The 24,798-nt window shown below is 42.0% G+C and overlaps 1 protein-coding gene across 1 annotated transcript; it reads right to left on the reverse strand.

The window, feature by feature from the left end:
- Positions 1-4,097: 4,097 nt before the first annotated feature.
- On the reverse strand, positions 4,098-24,507 carry LOC308168862 (meiotic recombination protein REC8 homolog; the record flags this gene model as incomplete). Its single annotated transcript, XM_080543506.1, has 19 exons — positions 4,098-4,189; positions 4,868-4,956; positions 5,593-5,697; positions 6,032-6,083; positions 6,474-6,522; positions 7,202-7,338; positions 7,716-7,788; positions 8,365-8,489; positions 12,388-12,466; positions 14,270-14,340; positions 14,798-14,864; positions 15,049-15,169; positions 17,804-17,879; positions 18,516-18,658; positions 19,255-19,323; positions 23,426-23,613; positions 23,928-23,982; positions 24,255-24,370; positions 24,451-24,507. The coding sequence occupies 19 exons, from the start codon at positions 24,505-24,507 to the stop codon at positions 4,098-4,100; spliced, it is 1,764 nt and encodes a 587-aa protein (XP_080399632.1).
- Positions 24,508-24,798: the final 291 nt, after the last annotated feature.

Below are 24,798 nucleotides of genomic sequence, written 5' to 3' on the forward strand. Positions count from 1 at the left end.
CGATAAAACATTTATAAACGTCATTGTCAATATCCGTCATAATGCCCTATTTCATCACCTGTTTCCATGGAGCGGCCGCGATTTTCTGTGCGCTCTGTTGGTGCATAATAATAATAATAATAATAATAATAATAATAATATTAATATTAATAACAACAATAATAACGTTTATTTGTATAGCACTTTTCTTGCAAACATAATAATAATAATAATAATAATGACCTGCTGTATGCAGAGTGTCGTTATAAAGTTGGTACCGTTATCTTGATGGCGTAGCTTATATATTTGCCTATGTAGATACCATAGACACATATACCATGGCTCGATACACAATATGTTTCTGAAATTCATAAATTAATTGGATATGCAGACAAATAAAAGGACATGGCAACTTCCCTCTGCCCAGTACTGTCTAGTAGAAAGCACCACATGTTATACATTTGTCTAACCATGTCCTTACCGTTACTACTGCACCATTGCTTGTCCCAGTTGAACTACCTTGCACAACAATACACAACAACACACATTAATCACACACACACACACACACATACACAATAATATTCTTGCTCCAATAAACATTTATGTTTAAACGTGCCTTCTTATTTTTAGCTGAAAGTAATGGCTTTCTTCTGGCCACTCTTCCATAAAGCCCAGCTCTATGGAGTGTACGGCTAATTGTGGTCCTATGGACAGATACTCCAGTCTCTGCTGTACTCTGCAGCTCCTCCAGGGTTACCTTTGGTCTCTGTGCTGCCTCTCTGATTAATGCCCCCCTTGCCCCGTCTGTGAGTTTTGGTGGGCGGCCCTCTCTTGGCAGGTTTGTTGTGGTGCCATGTTCTTTCCATTTGATTATGATGGATTTGATGGTGCTCCTGGGGATCATCAAAGATTTGGATATTTTTTAATAACCCAACCCTGACTTGTACTTCTCAACAACTTTGTCTCGGACTTGTTTGGAGAGTTCCTTGGTCTTCATGGCAGTGTTTGGTTGGTGGTGCCTCTTGCTTAGGTGTTGCAGCCTCTGGGGCCTTTCAGAAAAGGTGTGTATATACTGACAGATCATGTGACACTTAGATTGCATACAAGTGGACTTCATTTCACTAATTATGTGACTTCTGAAGGTAATTGGTTGCACCAGAAGTGTTTAGGGGCTTCATAACAAAGGGGGTGAATACATATGCGCATGCCAATTTTCAGTTCTTTATTTTTTTTTAAATTCTTTTTATATATATATTTCTCATTTCATTTAAAAACTAACACTATTTTGTGCAGATTCATCAAATACAATTCTGATTAAAAAAAAATTAAATTACAGGTTGTAATGTAATAAAATAGGTAAAAAGCCAAGGGGGGTGAATACATTTGCAAGGCACTGTACATACATCCAGACAGACACACCCATTCCCAAACTTTTACTTTTATTAAAAGTCATAAAAGAGGGCACAACATTTACAAACAAGCATGGGACAGTTCAGTAGCTCTTTGTGGTCTCGTATGCGTCTGGGAAGGGGTGCATGATACTGCTTTTCATGCAGTCTCTTCACCAAAGAGTGTCCATAAAGGAAAGCTTAATTTAAATTCACGTGTTATCTCAATCTGTATATTAATTCCTGAACTTAATTTAATTCCTGGTTAACCATTACCATATTAAATTAACTAATTGTTCTGTGCAAACCTAAAGATACTATCTATCTGCCACTGAGTCTCAATGGCCTAGCTTGACTTTGACAACTGAACAAATATTTAAGTTGAATTTCAGTTGTGACCCTAAAAACATGTATTGGCCTAAAAATGTAATCTCAAACTAAACAACCTGTGGCAACTGTTCAACTGTTCAACATGTGGCCAGAGCCCATGACCAGGGGCAGGATGCCAGCGTTGGGTACCACGTTCCATGACAGGGTCAAGGTGATGTTCTTGTTTGCCCTGGGAGGAAAGAATACTTAGTTTAAAAAAAAATCACACTCACTCAAGCCCACACGCACACTTCAGATCTAGAGTTTATAGAGGCTACATGTCAGGGTTTTTCCTGGCTCAAAATGTTTTGTTTACTAAATCTAAATCTAAGTCTCTTTGTAGGATACAGGTCTACTCTGTATACTGCAAGTATATCTAGATGTATGATATATAATATACATGATAACATGATAACATATAGGATAACATGATAACGTTACAACCGGTTTCATTTTCAAGTTTTTGTGCAGCGGAAGCCGGCAAAGATATGAGCAAGTGCTCATATGACGTAAAAGTCGCATTAAACGCGACTTGACAGTTCAGACGGGGGGCGGGGGCGCGTTGCTAAATAGCAGATATGTGTCCTATTATGGCAAGCCGTTTTAACATTTATTAGCTAAATTTGACTAGTCGAAATTCGATTTTTACTAGTCTAAATTTGTATTCAAGATATCTATAACGTCATTCTGACTAGTCAAAACGACAGTTAGAGATATCTGTAATTCAGTTTTGACTAGTCAAAATGTAATTACAGATATCAGCAGTGATGTCACCGAAAACGACACTCAACTCGTCACACATCCTTAAATGACATTGCAGATATCTGTAATTCAGTTTTGACTAGTCAAAATAATAGTTGCAGATATCTCAAACGTCATTATGACTAGTCCGAATTGTATTGCATGACGATGCTCATGATGCGAGGTATCTCATGATATTGGCGGGACCAGCAAAGCATTTGATGAGTGTTGGCAGAAGCAATGGCGGTTGCTGTGGTGGATAGGATAGCGCGAAAATGCCATGAAATAGAGAGAATATATCATCAAGGGATTTGTGGTGAACGTGAGATTCGTTCACTAGATGCTTGTACTAGAAATCTACAGCGCAGTAATTGAAGCTGCTCCAGCGTTTTCTGACAACAACAGACATATCTGAAACGTCATTTCGCCTAGTCTAAACTCTAATTTAAGATATCTGTAATAACATTTCGACTAGGCAGAATGAAAGTTAAAGATATCACCAATTTGAGATATCAATCATTAAAAATGAATTTCAAGATATCTATAACTTTATAATAGATATCTACAATCGGCGACCTTGAGTGCCATGAAAGGCGCCATATAAATAAAATGTATTATTACAATTAAATTACGATTATTCCTAATTCCAGTTTGAGATATCTACAACTTCATTCAAGATATCTTCAACTTAATTTAAGATATCTTTAAGGACAATGTAGATATCTTGAATTAATGGGAATTAAAGATATCTTGAACTGGAAGTATGACTAGTCAGAATGAAACCGTAGATATCTGAAACTGTAATTACAACTAGTCATAATTCAGTTGCAGATATCGGCAATGTGAATAGCTGATATCTACAACTGAATTGTAGATATCTGTAATGACAAACCCCATACACTTGAATGGCAAAATACATTTGAATCTTACTAGTCAAAATATAATAACAGATATCTAAAATGTGAGTTTTGATTAGTCCAAATATAATTAAAGATATCTTGAATTTGAGTTTTGACTAGGCAAAATGATGTTGCAGATATCATTAATGAATATCCATTGTAGCTAATAAATGTTAAAACGGCTTGCCATAGTTCGATATAATACCACCTCTGAACGCGACCCAGGTCTGATTTTAAAAAGTCAGATTTCATGTGATTTGCGCTATTCACATGGTCATGCATAAATCAGACCTGAGTCACAAAAAAATCGGATTTGGGTCGCATTTCACTGCCATGTGAACGAAGCCCTAGTGACCCTGCACCCTGCATCTCTTTTAACACCAGACAGTGAAAAGGCCAATTGAATTCATGTATGGTTTATCAGTGGGTACCCAGTTAAAAGCCATAACCATCAGACTGTATTCTGTGTGTGTATATGTATCTGTGTGTGGGTGTGTGTCTGTGTGCCTGTATAATATCTAAGCACCTGGTGGATATCAGTATCACTGTGAGTGCCTGTGAGTGTACATTTGTGAAAGTTGTCAATCAAGTGTATATCTTGTGTGAACCAGTTGTTGTGTATTTGTGATTGGGTGTGTGAACCCGCATGGTGTGCATTTGTGAAAGTCTGTGTGTGTGTGTGTGTGTGTGTGTGTGTGTCCAGGTCCCACTCTGTACCTCAGGCTGTCCGGGGGGAGTGGGAGGGGATGACAGTGATGGGGCCGTAGGGATGCCCCTGACACACACCCAGCTCTCTGCCAGTCACCCGCTCTGGACAAACACAGTGGCATACAGGTCAGAACACACCAGAACCAGAAGACCGACCCCATGTAGTAATAATTTTAAATTTAATAATTTTGCCATTTAGCAGACGCTTTTATCCAAAGCGACTTACAATTACGAATTACAGGGACATTCCCCCTGGAGTAACTGAGGGCTAAGTGCCTTAATCAAGGGCACACTAGTAGTGTTCAGGCGGGAGCTTCAGGCGGGATTTGAACTCACAACCTTCCGATCACAAGTCCAACTCACTATCCACTAGACCACCACTACCCCTATGTAGTCCTACAAGTGTCTAATGCCTGAGCTGAGCCCCAAACAGTGGTCCATCTTTGGTTGGACAACAAAGTTCTATTCTAAAATAAATAAGGTCAGCCCACTTTTCAGGGCCAAAAGTGAAGTGGAAAGTAAAGTCAGTCTTTCCATTTACATTTTTGGAATTTAGTGGACACCTTTTTTGGTAATATACAGTTGAGAAACTGAACAGGGGGATTCAGAGGTTTAAGGAGGGACAGTTAAGGTGTAGCCTGAAAAGATGAAGTCTATGGCAGAAGATAGGGAGAGACTCTGCAATCCTGACAGCAATGGGGAGCAATCTTCAGATTTAAATCCAATTTAACACGCCATTATATGGCACTCTATCATCAATTCAGTCATTCAACTCCTCACCTAACAGTTGGAAGAACATTTGAGCTGCAGTACTGCGGTCTGCATCAGGGGGCAGCAGAGAGTGGAAGTCCTCTTCCAATGACACCTTTCTGGAGAGGGAGATGAAGAAGAGGAGAGAGGAGTGTTTATTGTAGCATTGATAGTGGTTTACCTGTGGTTCTCTGATGAAGGGTGCTCCGTAGGGACGGGTTAGGTTGATCCATTTATCTATCAGTCAATCACGGACTTCCGCATCGATACAAAGATATCTAATCGACAAATCGAAAAAACCCATTACAAGTACTCAGTATTTGTGAGATTAAAAAATGCATGTGGCCGTGTTTTTTCATTCATTTACATAACAACCTCGCTGAGTTCATTCATCCCCTCTCAGTTGTTGCCATGGGCTATTGCCACTGCTCACGATAATGTTGTTCAATGTAAACTTTGCAATAGTAAATTCACATACCACCATTTGGCAACTGTAATACTTCAATACTTCAAAACAAAACACCCAGCGATCTCCAGTGATGCTGAGACACAGGCAAACTGACATGACTAACTTCACAGTTCAAACACAGACCTATGAAATGGTTATTTATTTTACATCGTGGACATAGATACGAGTTTGAATAAACAAGATAATTTAAGTCAGCATAAATATAGCATGCACGATCGATAAATGACATTTAGCATCCATCATCTAACTGATTGTGAAAAATGCAGTCGGACCCATCGACATTTACCTCAGCAGGCTCTCAGGGGTGAGCTCTGGTTCTCTCTCAGGGAGGTCGACACACTCCTCCACTATGTCCTCCATAGCCACCACCACCTCCTCTTCTATGGGAGACCTGCCCCCCCACACATAAACACACACACACACACACACACACACACACCATTATTAGGTAGAGTATCTTCACCCATTAGCCATCAGTTACAATTCTAAGAATTGACTTTTGACATGAAAATGTTAGTACACGTTGCTACTTGCCCTCTACACCCTGACAAAATGTAAAAAATGGCACCTGGGATTATGGACGCCAGATTAGATGTCAAGCCACTCCTACTAACCCCCCCTTTAAAAAATAATAATCTATATTTAATATTCAATTTATATTTCAGTCGCTCTCATCCTCTTTCTAGAGAGATAATGTTCACTGAATTCTTTTTCTCATCTCTCACCGTCTGCTGGCCGGAGTGTGTTCTTTGGACACTTCCTGGAGCTCTGAGACAGCTGAAAGAAACATGTGATCGATCAGGCTCATGATCAAGCCCACTGTAGTAGACAATTGACTATCTTCCCCAAGCACACCCCATGTAAACGGACTACAGAAACCTTAAGCTCCTAGCCACTTTACTACTGAACTATCTATTATCACTAGTTGCACCACTAGTGTATTCTGTCTTATCTGTACTATTGTCACCTTTATCTGGTATTATGCGCATTTTTTTCTCCATGTATGTCCTGTACTACTGTTACTTTCTTGAATGATGTCTATTGCCTTATGTCTTGTGCTGCAACATAATGTCAGGAACCGAAGCCTAAGAATGTTACTCTCTTACACTTGTGTAATGTGATGTAACAATAAACTTGAAACTTGAGATAGATCCCCTGGTGTCTGACCTGAGGTTTCAGAGGGGGCTCGTCCTGACTCCCTCAGCTCTCGTGTGACCTGTGTACAGAGGACACTCATCGACACATGCACTGTAGACATGTTGTGTCGTGACAGAGAATGTACTCTCAATAATCTGGATGAATCATGGGTCGACGTATATCAACAAACAAACCAACGTGGGGAACGGTGGTGGAATAACGTTGTAGCTTGATGCACTCGTCTTGCAATACTGTTGTTGAAGTGTGCATTGTCGGTGCTGTGTTGGTGTGTTATTGTAAGTGTACAGCTAAACTAGCTAGCTACATTGACATTGGGAATGCAGTTGAAGAAGTGATTCTGCATGCATGCAGGGTCATCATCAAAATGTCAACTATGGCAATGCATTTGAACATGCAAATAGATATGGATATAGATAGGAACTACATATCAGCAGCAATACTTTTGGAAAATATGATTTGAGCCTAGCTGAACACATCCCATATGCCAACAAAAACAAACAATACAGTATAATAACTCCTTATTTTGTTGGCAATGAAGAGGTGCAAATAAGCGTATTTTGTAGTTTTTGTCTGAGAAATAGTCCTAATTTGGCTACAATCTCATATCGTGAATCGTATTGAATCGTGAGTTGAGTGCATTGTTACATCCCTACTAAAAACTAATGTTCATTGATTGATGGTTGAATGAAAACAAATGCGGTCATAGTCAACAGAAATAAAGAATTTACCCCTCTCACGCCAGAGCCCCTCCTCTCTCTGTCCTTCTCCACCCCCATGTCTACGTCGACCTCAGAGTCTCCCCCCTCCCTGCTGCTCTTCTTCCTGAGGACAGCACACTGTTGCCATAGTGACAGGAGGTCAGGGTGGAGGTGAGCTGTGTTAGGGAAGAGGGTAAGGAGGGGTGGGGGTGGGGGCAAAGAGAAGATAAGCAAACTTGTCTTATCTTAATCGTAGTCATCTACTTATGTGATCGCTCTCTCTAAAAACGCCACAAGGGTTGTCTATCTATCCATCTATCCATCCATCCACCCATCCGTCCAATCGTCCCTTCCTGGGTCCATCTATCCATCATGGACTGAACTGCATACTTCCTCCCTAGACCGCAATGTCCACCAACTCACAATATATCATCACTATCATCTGCGGTGGCATATATACGCTGGGAAAGATCCATTATGTCTACCTCTGGGTACGCTGAAACGTCAGACCTTGTCATCCAAGTTTCTCTCAGTAGAGGTATGAGATACTCACGGCAGGCGGGGGCGCTGAAGAGCTCTCCGGGGGCGGCCGTGGACCGGGAGGCGGGGTCTATCAGCACCTTGGACTGGGAGAGAGAGACAGCAATACTAGGCAAAGAGGTCAACTACACTTCCTCAAGCACGGATCACCAATAGGCGGCCCGCAGGCCAGATCCGGCCACTCTATAATGTGCAGCTTTATCACACAGCACAATGCTACAGATGTCGCAAGTTTTGAGGGAGCGTGCAATTGGCATGCTGACTCCAGGAATGTCCACCAGAGCTGTTGCCGGTGAATTGAAAATGTATTTCTCTACCATAAACCATCTCCAAAGTCGTTTCCAATTCCAATTCTCGGACACACCTTTGGAGACGGCTTATGGTAGAGAAATGAACATTCAATTCACGGGCAACAGCTCTGGTGGACATTGCTGCCAATTGCACGCTCCCTCAAAACCTGCGACATCTGTGGCATTGTGCTATGTGATAAAACTGCACATTTTAGAGTGGCCTTTTATTGTGACCAGCCTACTGAACAGTACTTCCTTAAAACAAAACAAAAAGATCTATTTAGATACCCAGACAAAGATACTTGACTGATTTGAAGAATCAATCCTTCAGTGAATTCCTCTGGTGCCTGGTAGGAGGGTGGGTGGTCTTACCAGGGGCATGGTCTCAGCAAGAGGGTCCTTGATCTGCAACTGCATTGCCTCCATGGAGATCTGCGTGTGAGGGTCGGCGAAAACAAGCTGTCGCCTGCGACCCTGTCTCTTAGGAGAGGGGACAACTTCGGGGAGCTAGGTGTCGGAGAGAAGGAGGTAGAAAAGGATGTAGCGGCAGAGTGGAATGTTAGAGGTAGAGAGGAGAGAAAGGATGTAGAGGCAGAGAGAAGGAGAGAGAGGATGTAGAGGCAGAGAGAAGGAGGGAGAGGATGTAGAGGCAGAGAGAAGGAGGGAGGATGTAGAGGAAGAGAGAAGGAGGGAGAGGATGTAGAGGCAGAGAGAAGGAGGGAGAGGATGTAGAGGCAGAGAGAAGGAGAGAGAGGATGTAGAGGCAGAGAGAAGGAGAGAGAGGATGTAGAGGCAGAGAGAAGGAGGGAGAGGATGTAGAGGCAGAGAGAAGGAGAGAGGATGTAGAGGCAGAGAGAAGGAGAGAGGATGTAGAGGCAGAGAGAAGGAGAGAGAGGATGTAGAGGCAGAGAGAAGGAGAGAGGATGTAGAGGCAGAGAGAAGGAGGGAGAGGAAGTAGAGGCAGAGAGAAGGAGAGAGAGGATGTAGAGGCAGAGAGAAGGAGGGAGAGGATGTAGAGGCAGAGAGAAGGAGGGAGAGGATGTAGAGGCAGAGAGAAGGAGGGAGAGGATGTAGAGGCAGAGAGAAGGAGGGAGAGGATGTAGAGGCAGAGAGAAGGAGGGAGAGGATGTAGAGGCAGAGAGAAGGAGGGAGGATGTAGAGGCAGAGAGAAGGAGGGAGAGGATGTAGAGGCAGAGAGAAGGAGGGAGAGGATGTAGAGGCAGAGAGAAGGAGGGAGGATGTAGAGGCAGAGAGAAGGAGGGAGAGGATGTAGAGGCAGAGAGAAGGAGAGAGAGGATGTAGAGGCAGAGAGAAGGAGGGAGAGGATGTAGAGGCAGAGAGAAGGAGAGAGGATGTAGAGGCAGAGAGAAGGAGAGAGGATGTAGAGGCAGAGAGAAGGAGAGAGGATGTAGAGGCAGAGAGAAGGAGGGAGAGGATGTAGAGGCAGAGAGAAGGAGGGAGGATGTAGAGGCAGAGAGAAGGAGGGAGAGGATGTAGACGCAGAGAGAAGGAGGGAGGATGTAGAGGCAGAGAGAAGGAGAGAGAGGATGTAGAGGCAGAGAGAAGGAGAGAGAGGATGTAGAGGCAGAGAGAAGGAGGGAGAGGATGTAGAGGCAGAGAAAAGGAGGGAGAGGATGTAGAGGCAGAGAGAAGGAGGGAGGATGTAGAGGCAGAGAGAAGGAGAGGGAGGATGTAGAGGCAGAGAGAAGGAGGGAGAGGATGTAGACGCAGAGAGAAGGAGGGAGGATGTAGAGGCAGAGAGAAGGAGAGAGAGGATGTAGAGGCAGAGAGAAGGAGAGAGAGGATGTAGAGGCAGAGAGAAGGAGGGAGAGGATGTAGAGGCAGAGAGAAGGAGGGAGAGGATGGAGAGGCAGAGAGAAGGAGGGAGAGGATGTAGAGGCAGAGAGAAGGAGAGAGAGGATGTAGAGGCAGAGAGAAGGAGGGAGAGGATGTAGAGGCAGAGAGAAGGAGAGAGGATGTAGAGGCAGAGAGAAGGAGGGAGAGGATATAGAGGCAGAGAGAAGGAGAGAGAGGATGTAGAGGCAGAGAGAAGGAGAGAGAGGATGTAGAGGCAGAGAGAAGGAGAGAGAGGATGTAGAGGCAGAGAGAAGGAGAGAGGATGTAGAGGCAGAGGCAGAGAGAAGGAGAGAGGATGTAGAGGCAGAGAGAAGGAGGGAGAGGATGTAGAGGCAGAGAGAAGGAGGGAGAGGATGTAGAGGCAGAGAGAAGGAGGGAGGATGTAGAGGCAGAGAGAAGGAGAGAGAGGATGTAGAGGCAGAGAAGGAGGGAGAGGATGTAGAGGCAGAGAAGGAGGGAGAGGATGTAGAGGCAGAGAAGGTGGGAGAGGATGTAGAGGCAGAGAGAAGGAGGGAGAGGATGTAGAGGCAGAGAGAAGGAGAGAGAGGATGTAGAGGCAGAGAGAAGGAGGGAGAGGATGTAGAGGCAGAGAGAAGGAGAGAGGATGTAGAGGCAGAGAGAAGGAGGGAGAGAAAAAATAAACATCTACAAACAAAGCTGTGTGTATGCATGGTTGATGAATGAGGCCTATTGAGACACTACAGCGAGTCTGTGACGGTAATAGTATAAGCGTGTAACTGGCGACCGTGAAAAGAAATAAACAACCGTCAAACACTTTATTACATACATTTCCGCCTATCTATCAAACTGTCTCCACCCCCTCTAGCACACTATCTCCCTTCTAGCCCTTCCAATCCTCTCCAACCTGACATTTTTTGTTAATTTGTAATAATAATAAAAAATACAATTACTAATAATAAAGTGTTATAAAGTGTTATTTAACAGTTATTGGAATGTTTGTGTCCAGGTAGAAGACTGGAAATCTGGAAATTAATAAATTCTTTATTCACGATGTGTCCTATTCTCCAAAAAAGAAAAGAAAAAGAAAAGTGCTTCCTCTTTTCTTTCACTGTGCTCAACGCATAACTCACTGGGAACTTCAGAGTGTATATCTGGTACATCATTGTTGTGACGGTAAGACTGTGTGTATATATGAATGGCTGAAACGAGGGCTACGACTATTACCAAGTCTATCGCTGGGTTTATCCGCAAAGACCTTTGCCCGTACAGTGTAGTCGAAAACGAAGGTTTCCGACGAATGCGCCATAACACTGGCACCAATATATGAAATACTGTGTCAAAAATATTTAACTGAAACGGCTATTCGAGTGTTGTATGTAGTTCTTCCTTTAAACATTTTAACTCCTGCTTTCTGGGCAGTTAAGCCTTCTGGCACTTTATTTTGTATGAATGATGGCAGACACACATGGACAAGTTGCAGAAGAGTAACCTTAGATAGTCTATTAGGCTAGGCTGATGACTGTAACTGAATGTAACTGTCTCCATTTCTCACACACACACACACACACACACACACACACACACACACACACACACACACACACAAGCACAAACACACACACACACACACACACAAACAAACATACATACACACACCTCTCCACAAGAGCTCTCCGGCGCTCTCTCCGGCGCTCTGTCCGGTGTTCTCTCTGGCCCTCTCTCTGGCGATCTCTCTGGCGCTCTCTCTGGCGCTCTCTCCGGTGTTCTCTCTGTCCCCTTCTCTGACTCGTCCTCTCTCTCTGAGGAGTACGGGGCCTCTAGTGGCATCTCCATGGGCTGGCCCGTTTCCTTGTCCAGCAGCCACACACTGTCCCCCACCACCACCGTGTCCTTCAGCCTGGACATGCACACACACACATACACACACACACACACACACACACACACACACACACACACACACACACAATGGTGGGTACTATCTTAATAACCATCTAGCTTCCTCATTTATTGTAATCAGAAAACACACACAGCAAAAATGAAGACTGTTCAAGTCCTAGCTGGACTTGAACAGTGACCACAGCCCTTGTGGCAGTAAGATCCGCCTGTGAAAGGGTCCCAGGGGACTTACTGGTCAATAGATGTCATGGCTCCCTCCTGGTCCCTTGTTCTCTCCGTCTCTCCCTCTCTCTCCCTTTCCCTCTCCTCAATCTCTGCGTCTGTCACACACACATTTTAATCATTTATTTCTGTCCACATAGAAACAAGTATACAAGGACACAAATACTGAAGGCACAGATGGGATGCATTCACAAACAGACATGGACAATGTCTTTCACATACAACAGGACAAGACTCACGGGTACAAGTAACACCGTCTCCGCCATATTTGGCGGCTGCCAATAATCGCAGAGACAGAGCAATACTTGCTGAGCCTTTTTGCTTCTCCCTTGGACATTCCCAGTAGACACACACACACACACACACACCTTTTCACTCCTTTCACGCTAACAAATGTCCATATCGATCGCCTGTCATTACTTAGAGAATCCTACTATCCTCTCTCATCTCTCTTACCCCAGTCGAATAGGTCTGGCTGCTCCAGAAGCAAGTCGATCACTCTGCCTGTGGCTTCAGTTAGCTCCGCTCCCTCAAACTGATGGAGAGAGACAGGGAGAGAGAGATAAGTAACCATAAAAAACCCAGCTCAACACTTGTGTCTTGAGCCATTCAGTGGGGAACAGTATTCTTACGTCAACATCAACGAAATACAACATCAAAATATAAAACACAATTTTGGATAAAAACAGTGCTAATAACTTAGTGAATCTTGATTTATTATTCAGCACAGTCTATGGCGGTGGTGGGTAAGGCTAAAACGTTCATCCTACGTTATTTGGCGTTCAGGAGACCTGTAAAGAATGGGATGGGTAATGTTTTGTATCTTGCTGTTCTTGTTTTGGGGATCTCAGTTGGGTAGTTTCTGATTTGGCGATTTGATATTTGGGCTCTGGTAGGTGGCAGCCAGGTTCTGAAGGGGGAATTCAGAAGACCCAAGGCAAAGTCCTTGCACAGTGTATTTCTTCTGTCTTAAGTATGTTGCATCAGGTAAGGGACTACTGTTGTTATCAGGCCAAGAACCCACTGGTCTGATCCCATAACGTTAATGGGAGACTGTGGTATCAGTCAATTATTCAGTGCAGGAGTGCCCGTGTGTTTGGCTTGGTAGGCCAAAATGAACCCTGAGTGGTTAACTGTGGGCCAAAAAACCCTGACCATCCATTACAACGAATACTTGAAATTGCCCATTTGGGAGTGCAATTATTCATATTATGATTTTATTACTAGTGACTAGTAGTGACCACTACTAGACCACATATGTGACATGTTCTAATGCTTTGATCCTCATATGTAATGATCAGACTTTTCTTTAGAAAAATGTGAATACAATTCCTTGTTGTTGAAAATAAATGACACATCACTAGTCAACTAATGCAGCTTGTTTTGTGAGCCTGCTAAGTATTGTCATAGTTTAACTAGGTAGCAGTGGGGATTACTCACCGAATCCATTGCGTTGCAGTATTTTGGCTTGACTAGCGAGTTTGTGTTGTGATTCTCAACAATGTTGAAACGTAGTTCCGTGTTTCAAAAGAAAAGTCAGAACATTTTGACTGGTCGCCGATATGAGGACCAAAGCATTAGAACGTGTCACATAATGTTGCTGGTGAAAAGGTCTGTATGTCGGCGATTCTCACGTCACGCAAATGACCTTTTTAAAATATATATATAAATGTGAAGTGTTGAAGTGTTGAAGAGCCCACTCGATATAATAATAATAATAATAATAATAATAATAATAACTTGCTTTAATCATTATATAATAATAATTTAATTATTGAGTCATTTAAAGGCAATATTTAAAAGATGGGTTTTTAGTCTTGACTTGAAAATATTTGCTGAGGTTATAACAAACAACAGTTTGTTACTTATGATTTGTGAATTGTATTCACTACATCATCTGCCATGGACTACTAGGTAAGTGATAGATGGCTTGTAAACAAACTTACGTTTTAGGACGTGTGCAAAAGCAAGGACTGTGTGATCATCTAATTATGTGGAGTTATGTGTTTTTAGCATGTTGATGTTCAATCAGCATGTTGTGATGTGATGCTACAAATGCAGTTAGGTGTTCATAGTGATGTTCCTTGCTAGCTACTAGCAACTGTTTTGCGTGTGTTTTGATTCAGAGCGTCTTTCTCCGGTATTTGGTTTGAGGGGTACCAACATTCAAATAAGCATATCTTCTTCAACTAGATTTCAGATGTCAATGTATGACACATCGTTTGAAAGCTTACAATCTGCACTTTCATAATATGGAAAAACAGTTCAAACGAATGAATTTCAAAATGACAATTTTCGATGCTAATCCAAGAACCCTCTCCCAGGCCCACGCCTTCACCTGAGTGAAGTGAAGCATGACCGGCTCCGGCTCTTTCAGGGTGATGGCTTCTGGCGTGGATTGGTTCAAACCTGAGGTGAGAGGGACATAGAGACAAGAGAAGGAAAAGAAAAAAGGGAGAGTGGAGGAAAAGTACCAACGTTAGAGACGCTGATCTCTTGGTGAAGATTTGTCATCTGATCTCAATAACAGACTATGTTTTAGCCCTGTCCGGAAGCAACGGTGTGCCCTTGAAACTCGTAAAGATCTTTAGAGGATTTTACAAGTGGAAGCAATATACCTATTCCATTCTGTCACATCCACACATGCTTATATTAGGGGGGGGCAACTCTAACATGTCTTATTATCTTTCTAGCGGAAACTTCTGGTGAGTATTTTGACCTTATTCCCACTTTCTGTTTCAGTCTGTGTCTTTTTTTTTGCAACTCGAGAAAGAAGCTTCTTGTAGAGTTGCAACTAGTAGAGGTTGGCTAGGAATTGACTCACCCTGGCTAGGAATTGACTCACCATGGCTAGGAATTGACTCACCCTCCCCCTCCGATGCGGTTCTGGAACTGACCACTGGAGAGCGCTGTGTAGTCACAGCCGCCATAATCTGCATTGGTTGGGGAAGTAACAGAATCGCCATAAAACAAGGTCAATCAATATACCACCTTTTCTGTGTGCTAAGCCTTAGAATAATGCTTTGTAAATACATTTGATGAATCAACAGAGAATTTGAATTCTAACTCTAATTAAAGTAGAGAAAATGTTTTGTTGTTGGTTAACGTTGAAAGTACCTGAGGGATCCTGTAGGGACTGGGGAGCTGGTCTCCTGAGCCCATCACACCAAAGAAGGGGTCTGGAGCCCCCTCAGCCTCCTCCAGAAGGAACAGGGAATCAGCCACGTTCAGGGCTAGTCTGGGACACAAAAGGGCCAATGTTAAATGCAAAATGGCTGCTATGCATTGCCCAGGTGGGTCTGACACATAGGCAGGGAGTGGGGTGAGATGTCCTCATACTAGAGCATAAGTGTAAGCATAGTTACAAGCTTATGTTTGAGTTTATGGTTAGACCGAGGCTACAGGTAGGGTTATAGGCTGCTCATCCGGTTAGACTGAAACGTTATCCCTAACCAAACATAAACTTACTGTATACCTAACCACAACCTTTACCCTGAAGATAACAATTTCTTACAGTAAGCGTGTTGTGTTTCTGGGTTACGGGACTGATCTTTATTTATGATGGGGGTGGTACACGGATGGATTTAACCTCTAAAATACCAAAATTGACGACCCTCCCCTTACGCAAAATATATTTTCGCATAGCCCTCGAATACTTGAAAAACATACATTGGCTCTCCCCCTACAAAGATGAATGATTAAAACACAGTGGTGTTGCCACACGCTGTAAACATTTCAAGGCAAATTAAACTATATATTTAGTAATGATAGAGTAACTACCTTTGATCGACAACACTATTGTTGTTAAAACTAAAGCAAAAGTGAAAGCGTTATGATGTTCCTTTTGACAAGAATAAACGTGAGTCGGGTTGTGATCATGCAACCCAGCTCCATACTGTTCAAGAGTCCTGGGGAGAACCCTGCTGTCCATAGTGCCGTCATTTCAGCTAAACAGCTATTACAGAATCATTGGCGATTCATAATCTATATTTTGTACATTTCATGCAATTCCACAGCAACATTTCTAAACACTGGAGAAAAACCTGCCATCCTGCATCAATTTAGTGCCATACCAAGGGCCTATATTTCACTTTGAAAGAGTCAGTGTTGCACACAAGATCTAGATCGATCAAGTGTTTCATAGGCACTACAACACACATGAAATTAACATAGTACATGTTGTTTTTGATTAAATAATTTTCGCCCTAAAGTAACCTAGCTTTTAATTACTTTACTTTGGCTGCGTTTTTTATTATTATTCTGAAATACTGTACACATCTCAGCAATGACAGTTGGATTTGTAAAGTGTTCTTCATACAGAACAAACAACAGAAGAAGAAAAAAATAAGCCTTCTGCATATACTCTGTCTACACAAAGGCCACAAGACCTTGTCAACATCACAGGTAATGTTCTCCCTGGCCAAGCAGAGGGGAAAGTATCGCCTGGCATGACGAATCCAGCCCTGATATACTTCAGATATATTTCAACACAGGAGAGCTCACCTTTAGCCCTTATTGCTTAAGCTATGATTGCTAATTCAAATGCAATAGGTGTTTGCCCATATGGAGTGTGATTGATGTTTTGAGTTTAGCATTCTGAATGGTAGTGTTTTCCATGTGAACACAAGAGATTTTATCAAGGAAGTGTGTGCCAAATGTAGAGAATTGTATTTAGTGTTTTGTTAACTGGGTGGTTTAGCGTGGCAAAATTAGTGATAAGCAAGAAATGTGTTTGTCAGAATTGGTGTGAGATAAAATACACCAGTTTCAGGTTTTGGTCATTGTGTTTGAGGTTTGGATGTTAGTGTTAAAGCGAAAACCTGTAAACACTTTATTTATTTGTTGTTCGACCACTGGTTGATTTTGTGGCGCTGTTCCGACTTTCAGGACTTCAGAAATCGACAGTTTGTCTTGCTTATGTCTTGCTTTCAGACAGTTTCTTTCTTCAAACTGATCACTGTTGTTTTCATTCTCGAACTGCTATCACAGAATACTGTATACTTTAGCTCCTACATAAACTAAGAAGGACACAGGTTAAAGTATACCATTCGTTCTTGAGATCACTTTAGTACGGAGCCCCCCTGGGGTCACATGGTAGGAAAACATTATTTGATGTGTGAATCCGTTCCCTCGGTTAAGTAAATCTGTTCCCTCGGTTTAGTAATTAGTTCGTTCGGTTTAGTAATTAGTTCCCTCGGTTTAGTAATTAGTTCCCTCGGTTTAGTAATTCGTTATGGTTAGGGTTAGGCCCTACGAGCCAGAACGATCGCAAGGATTCTAACCCTAAACCTAACCCTAACCCTGACCCTAATCCTGGTAGGGCCTAACCCTAACCCTTGGGACCCCAGGGGGGGTCCGTACTTTAGCCTTGTGAGAGGAAGGGGAATTAGCTCAAACACACAAAACGAGCGGCTCTTCAGATTTGCGATGACCCAACACTCGTTGTTGGTCAGTGGTCCACTGAACGAATACTACTGTGTATTTCCACCGTATTTCATATTTAGTAACATGTAAGTAAAAAACAAAGTTGTCAGAAGCAGGATTTGAACCCATGACTCCAGATGAGATTGCAACCTGAACCCAGTAACTAATATAGAGTTCTGTATATACCGTGGTAATATGATTAATTCGCGTATTATAATTATAATTTTTTACCGCGTAAAGGTTTGCCAAATTAACCGCGATCGTTAACGAATAAACTAATATTTCCCTTTTTAGCTTTGAGAACTTCTGAGAAGTACGGCTAAAACAAACCCTTTACTCTGAGTGTGTTGAGGGGAGACGATGGTAAATGCCTACTCTGGGGCAGGTGTGTGGGTGACATTGTGTATGTGTGTGTGTAAGCGTGCATGTATGATGTGTGTCCCCTGACCTGTCAGGCTCAGGCAAGTCGATGCTTATGTGTATCTTGGAGCGCAGCAGGCGCTCGATGGTCTGCTGAATCTCATCTGGAAAAGAGCAGGGAAGTTACTACAGTATATCATGAGGTCAAGGTACTGTGTGACATCACATTCATTTTACAGGCTGCACAGTTACCGTGGTGATTCTGCGTGGGTGACCTGGAAGATGATGTGATTCTGCATCTACAGTACCATCACAACTAACTTTGCTGAAGTGTTTATGGTTTATGCTGCATTCTGCGGTGGAGGAGGTCATAAATCTAACAGTTTGGCTGGTAACGAAAGATAAACTACTACTACGAATTAATTCTGCTAAATGGTAATAAAATAAAAGGTATTATTGTGTACCAGAGTGTTTTGAAGAGACGGTAAGCCTCATCCTTTAGTGAGTTGTATCTACCTCTAATGACAATGTGCTGCATGTGCTGTGTTTTATCAATGAGTGTGTATGGAGGTGAGTGCGTGTAGTAGTAGGTCCTGTGGCTTTGGTGGTTTGTATTTCAGATCAACCAGTGCCCTTCACTGTGCAGCTGTCAGACCTGATGTATTACTTTACCTTACTCTCATTTCTGTGTGTATCGACAGCAGTTCTTTCCACAATGACATTTGTTATGCCCTTCATTTCAGGGCATAAAATGCCCTGCCTTCCCCCAGCCCCACTCCCTCCCTCCCTCCCTCTCTCACCCAGAAGAAAAGCACACTGGCGGTGGTAGACGATGACTACGCCGTACTGGAGCTGGGAAGACAGGTAGAGGGAGAAGCGGGGCCGGGGGAGGCCTGGTTGGAGGGGAGGCACCCGCACCATCACATAGTCCATGATGTCATCACTAGGATCAACGTGACACATATCAGACACACACCCATCAAAGATTCTGATCTAAAGCACCAGTGTGTGACCTTCAGACCTGGGTCAAATACTATTTGAAATCCTTTCAAATACTTGAGCGTTTACTTGAGCCTGTCTGGAGTCCCTGAATGGCATGATTTGCACTTTTGGGGATTATTCAACAATGGTTCAATTGCTCCAGGCGCCATCAGTCAAGCACAGATATTTGAAATATAACATGTGTTATTTAAACCTATGTCTGGTGGCCTCATGCTGTACTGTAAAGTCTGACACACAATGTACATCATTAAGCATTTAGCAGATGCCTTTATCCAAAGCGACTTACACAAATACATTTGTCTGAAGTAAGTGAATCATCTATGCATCAGTCATTACAAGAAAGTAATCTATGCTATGACCAGGGGCCATTGGCAGTTACAATGCCTGACAGGTAAGATGTAGTCTGAAGAGATCAGAAAGGTCTGTACAAGAATTAGTACTGCTGTGACAGAAGTTTCAATAAAACCATAATGCTAAATCAATACCTCGTATTCCCTCAGACAGTGGAGGGGATGGGGGGGGGGGGGGTTTACATACCATGTTTTCCCAACATTGACCTTCAGAAGCTCCCTGCGTGTTATTCTGGTTCCTTTCGTGGCTGCCAACCTAAAACCACCCAGATCAGGCATGAAAATGGGTCGGGGTGAAAAAGGTGAGAAGGATACGAGACCCGGAACCTGCTAGGCGGTCCCGGCGGAAAGTTTTTTTTGTGGAATAATTAGCTTCCATGTGCTCATATCTGATTTCTTTTAGATTTACTCTAGTGGTGGTCACATGCAGAATTACAAGATAAAAAAAAAAAAAAGTATGGATGTCTATTATGGATTCAAAACGGCGAATTTCGCCGAAAGGTGAGCGATTATCATGCCTGTATATTACATTACCTCAGAATACCACCAACAACATCACATTAACTATGTTACATTACCTCAGAATACACCAGGAACATCACATTAACTATATTACATTACCTCAGAATACACCAGGAACATCACATTAACTATGTTACATTACCTCAGAATACACTAGAAACATCACATTAACTATGTTACATTACCTCAGAATACCACCAACAACATCACATTAACTATGTTACATTACCTCAGAATACCACCAACAACATCACATTAACTATATTACATTACCTCAGAATACACCAACAACATCACATTAACTATGTTACATTACCTCAGAATACACCAGGAACATCACATTAACTATATTACATTACCTCAGAATACACTAGAAACATCACATTAACTATGTTACATTACCTCAGAATACACCAGGAACATCACATTAACTATGTTACATTACCTCAGAATACACCAGGAACATCACATTAACTATGTTACATTACCTCAGAATACACCAGGAACATCACATTAACTATATTACATTACCTCAGAATACCACCAACAACATCACATTAACTATATTACATTACCTCAGAATACACCAACAACATCACATTAACTATGTTACATTACCTCAGAATACCACCAACAACATCACATTAACTATATTACATTACCTCAGAATACCACCAACAACATCACATTAACTATGTTACATTACCTCAGAATACACCAACAACATCACATTAACTATATTACATTACCAAAGAATACACCAACAACCTCACATTAACTATGTTACATTACCTCAGAATACCACCAACAACATCACATTAACTATATTACATGACCTCAGAATACACCAGGAACATCACATTAACTATGTTACATTACCTCAGAATACACCAGGAACATCACATTAACTATGTTACATTACCTCAGAATACCACCAACAACAACATCACATTAACTATATTACATTACCTCAGAATACACCAGGAACATCACATTAACTATGTTACATTACCTCAGAATACACCAGGAACATCACATTAACTATGTTACATTACCTCAGAATACACCAGGAACATCACATTAACTATGTTACATTACCTCAGAATACCACCAGGAACATCACATTAACTATGTTACATTACCTCAGAATACCACCAACAACATCACATTAACTATATTACATTACCTCAGAATACCACCAACAACATCACATTAACTATGTTACATTACCTCAGAATACCACCAACAACATCACATTAACTACGTTACATTACCTCAGAATACACCAGGAACATCACATTAACTATATTACATTACCTCAGAATACACTAGAAACATCACATTAACTATGTTACATTACCTCAGAATACACCAACAACATCACATTAACTATGTTACATTACCTCAGAATACCACCAACAACCTCACATTAACTATGTTACATTACCTCAGAATACACTAGAAACATCACATTAACTATGTTACATTACCTCAGAATACACCAACAACATCACATTAACTATATTACATTACCTCAGAATACACTAGAAACATCACATTAACTAGATGGAACAGCCAACAGCATTGTAACATCAGGGTTCTTCCCAAAGAATGAAAGCGGTATTACATACAAATACATATCCAGCTATTCCTCACAGGTTGAACTGAAAAGGTGCAGGCTTTAGTTTCCAGTTGAGTTATATGAGCTAGATCCCTTTCAGTGAGGTTTTTATCAGAAGCTAGCTACAGAGGTAACTTGTTAGCATCAAGCTAAACTCTTAGCTAGCTACATGTTGTCATGGACTTACCAAATGGTGGAAAAGCAGCCACTGCGACGTCGAAGAACATTAGGATAATAAAACATTTCCTCACTCTCACAAAAGTGCCAACGTTGCAAAGGAAACGGGGTTGGTCGGTAGCTATCTCGGAATGAATTATTCGGGTTTCAAACTATGTGATGACTCTCCTAAATCCCCTCAGGAAAGTCCGCGAGTGAGGAGATTCCCGCTGGTGACAAAGACTGAATTACTACTGGTTATTACTGGTCCAATCAGCGATGAGATTACCTTCTGGTCCAATCAGATGTGGGATTACCTGTTTTGACCAATCGCCTTTCTCTACTTGCCTTAGATACAACAATCTGAATTACTACTGGTTATTACTGGTCCAATCAGCGATGAGATTACCTTCTGGTCCAATCAGATGTGAGATTACCTGTTTTGACCAATCGCCTTTCTCTACTTGCCTTAGATACAGCAATCTAAATATCTGTGACTGTAACCAAAGTGATAATAATATATACAACAGTTAGTTCCGACCAAGTGATTTGATTGGACAAGAGGCATTCCATGAGTTACGATATACAGTATAACAGCACTGGGACTTTTAACTATATGTTATGTAAAAAGGGTGACAACTGTGAAAGGGTGAAGAACTGTCCGTGTAGCTACAGTTCACAACATTTTTTTAAAGCATTCTTTAATTCATTATAATTATGCCACCTGTTCTAACAGCCACTGTGTGTGTGTGTGTGTGTGTGTGTGTGTGTGTGTGTGTGTGTGTGTGTGTGTGTGCGTGTGTGTGTGTGTGTGTGTGTGTGTGTGTGTGTGTGTGTGTGTGTGTGTGTGTGTGTGTGTGTGTGTGTGTGTGTGTGTGTGTGTGTGTGTGTGTGTGTGTGTGTGTGTGTGTGTGTGTGTGTGTGTGGGGGGGGGGGGGCACTTGATGCACTTAATCATTTTGAAAACGCGGCTGAAGAACCTCCGAACTCCTCCCTTCTTCTTCTTCGTCTTCAGTTTGGTGGCTTTATCCTCTGTGAAGGAAGGACAAGATACTTGAGTGTTCTTCCATTTATTAAATGATTAATACAACTGTTACTTTAGACACAATGATTGGTGTGAGGGTTTTTGTTTTATGATGTTAACTCGTTGCGATTTTAGAAAATTAACAGTAAAAGTAACGTACCACTGGAATCAATAGCCATGAGCTCTGAGGGCTGTAAACAAACAGAGGAGAGCAGTCTAAGAGTAGGAACAGCAACACATTATTTCCTGTAGTGTCTTACACAGGAAAACATTAATGTTATTGTGATCGTGGCTCATTTGTAATACACTTAACTTTAATGCATCATCTCGTCACTGCAAAGGGCACTGATTTTATATATTCATAACATAATTTTGTTGTCTTAATTATTTTGGGCCATGGCCTTGGTGATGGCAGAGAGAACATCATTTTTAGGCACTTCCTCTCCAGACTGGGAGAGAAAAGAGGCAGTTGCATTCTCCATCAGCCCACTGATGTCCCTGGCAGCAGCAGCCTCCCATGTCTTCTCCATGGTGGAGGTCTTCAGTTTGGCCTCTGACCTGTTCTCTGTTAAGGATTTAGGGTTAGGGTTAGGGTTAGGTCACTTCTATAAAATAAAAATAAAATATCTATAATAAATAATATTTAATAATATAATATATGCCTGTATGTTGTTATCTAAAATCCTAACTGCAGTAATGTGATGCCTTGTTCTGTGATGCCATTCTTAAGTGAAATAAGATTTTACAGTATGGGGCGGCTGTGGCTCAGGAAGTAGAGCCGGCGTCTAATGATCGCAAAGTTGCCGGTTCAGAGATTCAATCTCTGATTGGCCACGTGTCGAGGTGTCCTTGGGCAAGACACTGAACCCCAAATCGCTCCCAGTGAGCGGGCCAGCGCCTTGCATGGTACCTTGCCGCCATTGGTGTGTGAATGTGTGTGTGAATGGGTGAATGAGAGGCCATTGTAAAGCGTTTTGGAATATGGCACTGTATAAGTGCAGTCCATTTACAGTAGGCATGATGCTTCTGTATTACCTAGCCAGGAGATGTTCAAAGGCCATCTCTACGATCTCTGGGGAGAGATCTCCAACCAATCGAAATACCCTGGAGAGAGTGACCTCCTTCAGGAGTGAGGCGAGGACAGGAAGGAGGATCTTCTTGACCGCCTCCTCCGCAGCCGGTCGGGTCTTGCACAGGAACAGGTCCATCCCCTCCATGGTTACCTTCATGTGACAGACAGAGAGTTGACTCAAGCAAGCACTTTGAGGTTTGTCTCCAGGAAATAGCAGTGTGTTGTGTTGTCATACCGTTCTGCCCATCAGCAGTGAGAGGCGGTGCTCATCCTGGATCTACCTGCGGACTTCCTCCTCCATCTTCTCCATTCCGAGGAGCGGCTCTCCAGAGCTGTGCACAACATTCCACATTATTTCTTGCAGGAGAGTCAGGGCACTAATATGTTAATAAAATGAATTTACTGCCTGTTATTGCTGGGTATGTCAGTAAACATGTTCATGTGTTGTCCTAGTAGGCTACTTACAAGTTCAAGGAGATGGAGCTGTAAGTTGGGCTCTTTCTCTGCCATGTCATCATACCTTCATGTGAATAAAATAATGTATCAGACTGCTATCCATAGAATATATCAACCTATCTATACAGTTTGATAAAATCTCTCACTCATCTTTGATTATGCAGAGGTGGATCTTAGACTTCATAGACATAGCCAGCAGGTTTATGGGAATTTTATATTTGTACTTGAATTTTGTCATTGTATTTCTCTCCTGAGTTTAAGTTTTTGTTACCACTCCCTTGTATTATTCCCTGAAATAATAATAAAAAATGTATCACAAAAAAAGAAATCACTCACTCATCCAGCAGGAAGGGCCTCTCCGTTAACAGCCAGTTCCTCATGTCCTTAGCTGTTATATAGGAGGGGACCTCCACCGGATGTTTCAGCAACATGAACGCCTTCATGAGCTTTTTCTGCAAAAGAGGGAGACACACATTAAAGTTTTAACAGTTTATCTCCTGTGCATTTGTGCCTGACTATTGTTTCAACTTACCTCCCCGTGGAATAGGGCTTCATAATCATAACCACCCTCCATATTAACTGTGGCCATGGTAACATAAGGGAGGGAGAAACATGAAAAACCAACGAGTTAAAACAGCAAGTAACTATAAAATATAGACACACATCAAAAATATTATACTGAACATGTAATTTCTGATGCATTGGAGGAATAAATACCTAATGAAGAACAATCAATAATGGTTATTGATCGTGAATACTTGTGAATACTAATAAAACGCAGTGACAAACGGATTTCGCTAGAGAGTCGAGTATATTCTGGCAGGTCAAAACTTCTGTGAGTGAACTTGACTATGTGCGGAATGTTAAAACATTGTGACTA

This window comes from Nansenia antarctica (genome assembly GCF_963989245.1).
Source record: "Nansenia antarctica genome assembly, chromosome: 12".
Taxonomy (NCBI): domain Eukaryota; kingdom Metazoa; phylum Chordata; class Actinopteri; order Argentiniformes; family Microstomatidae; genus Nansenia; species Nansenia antarctica.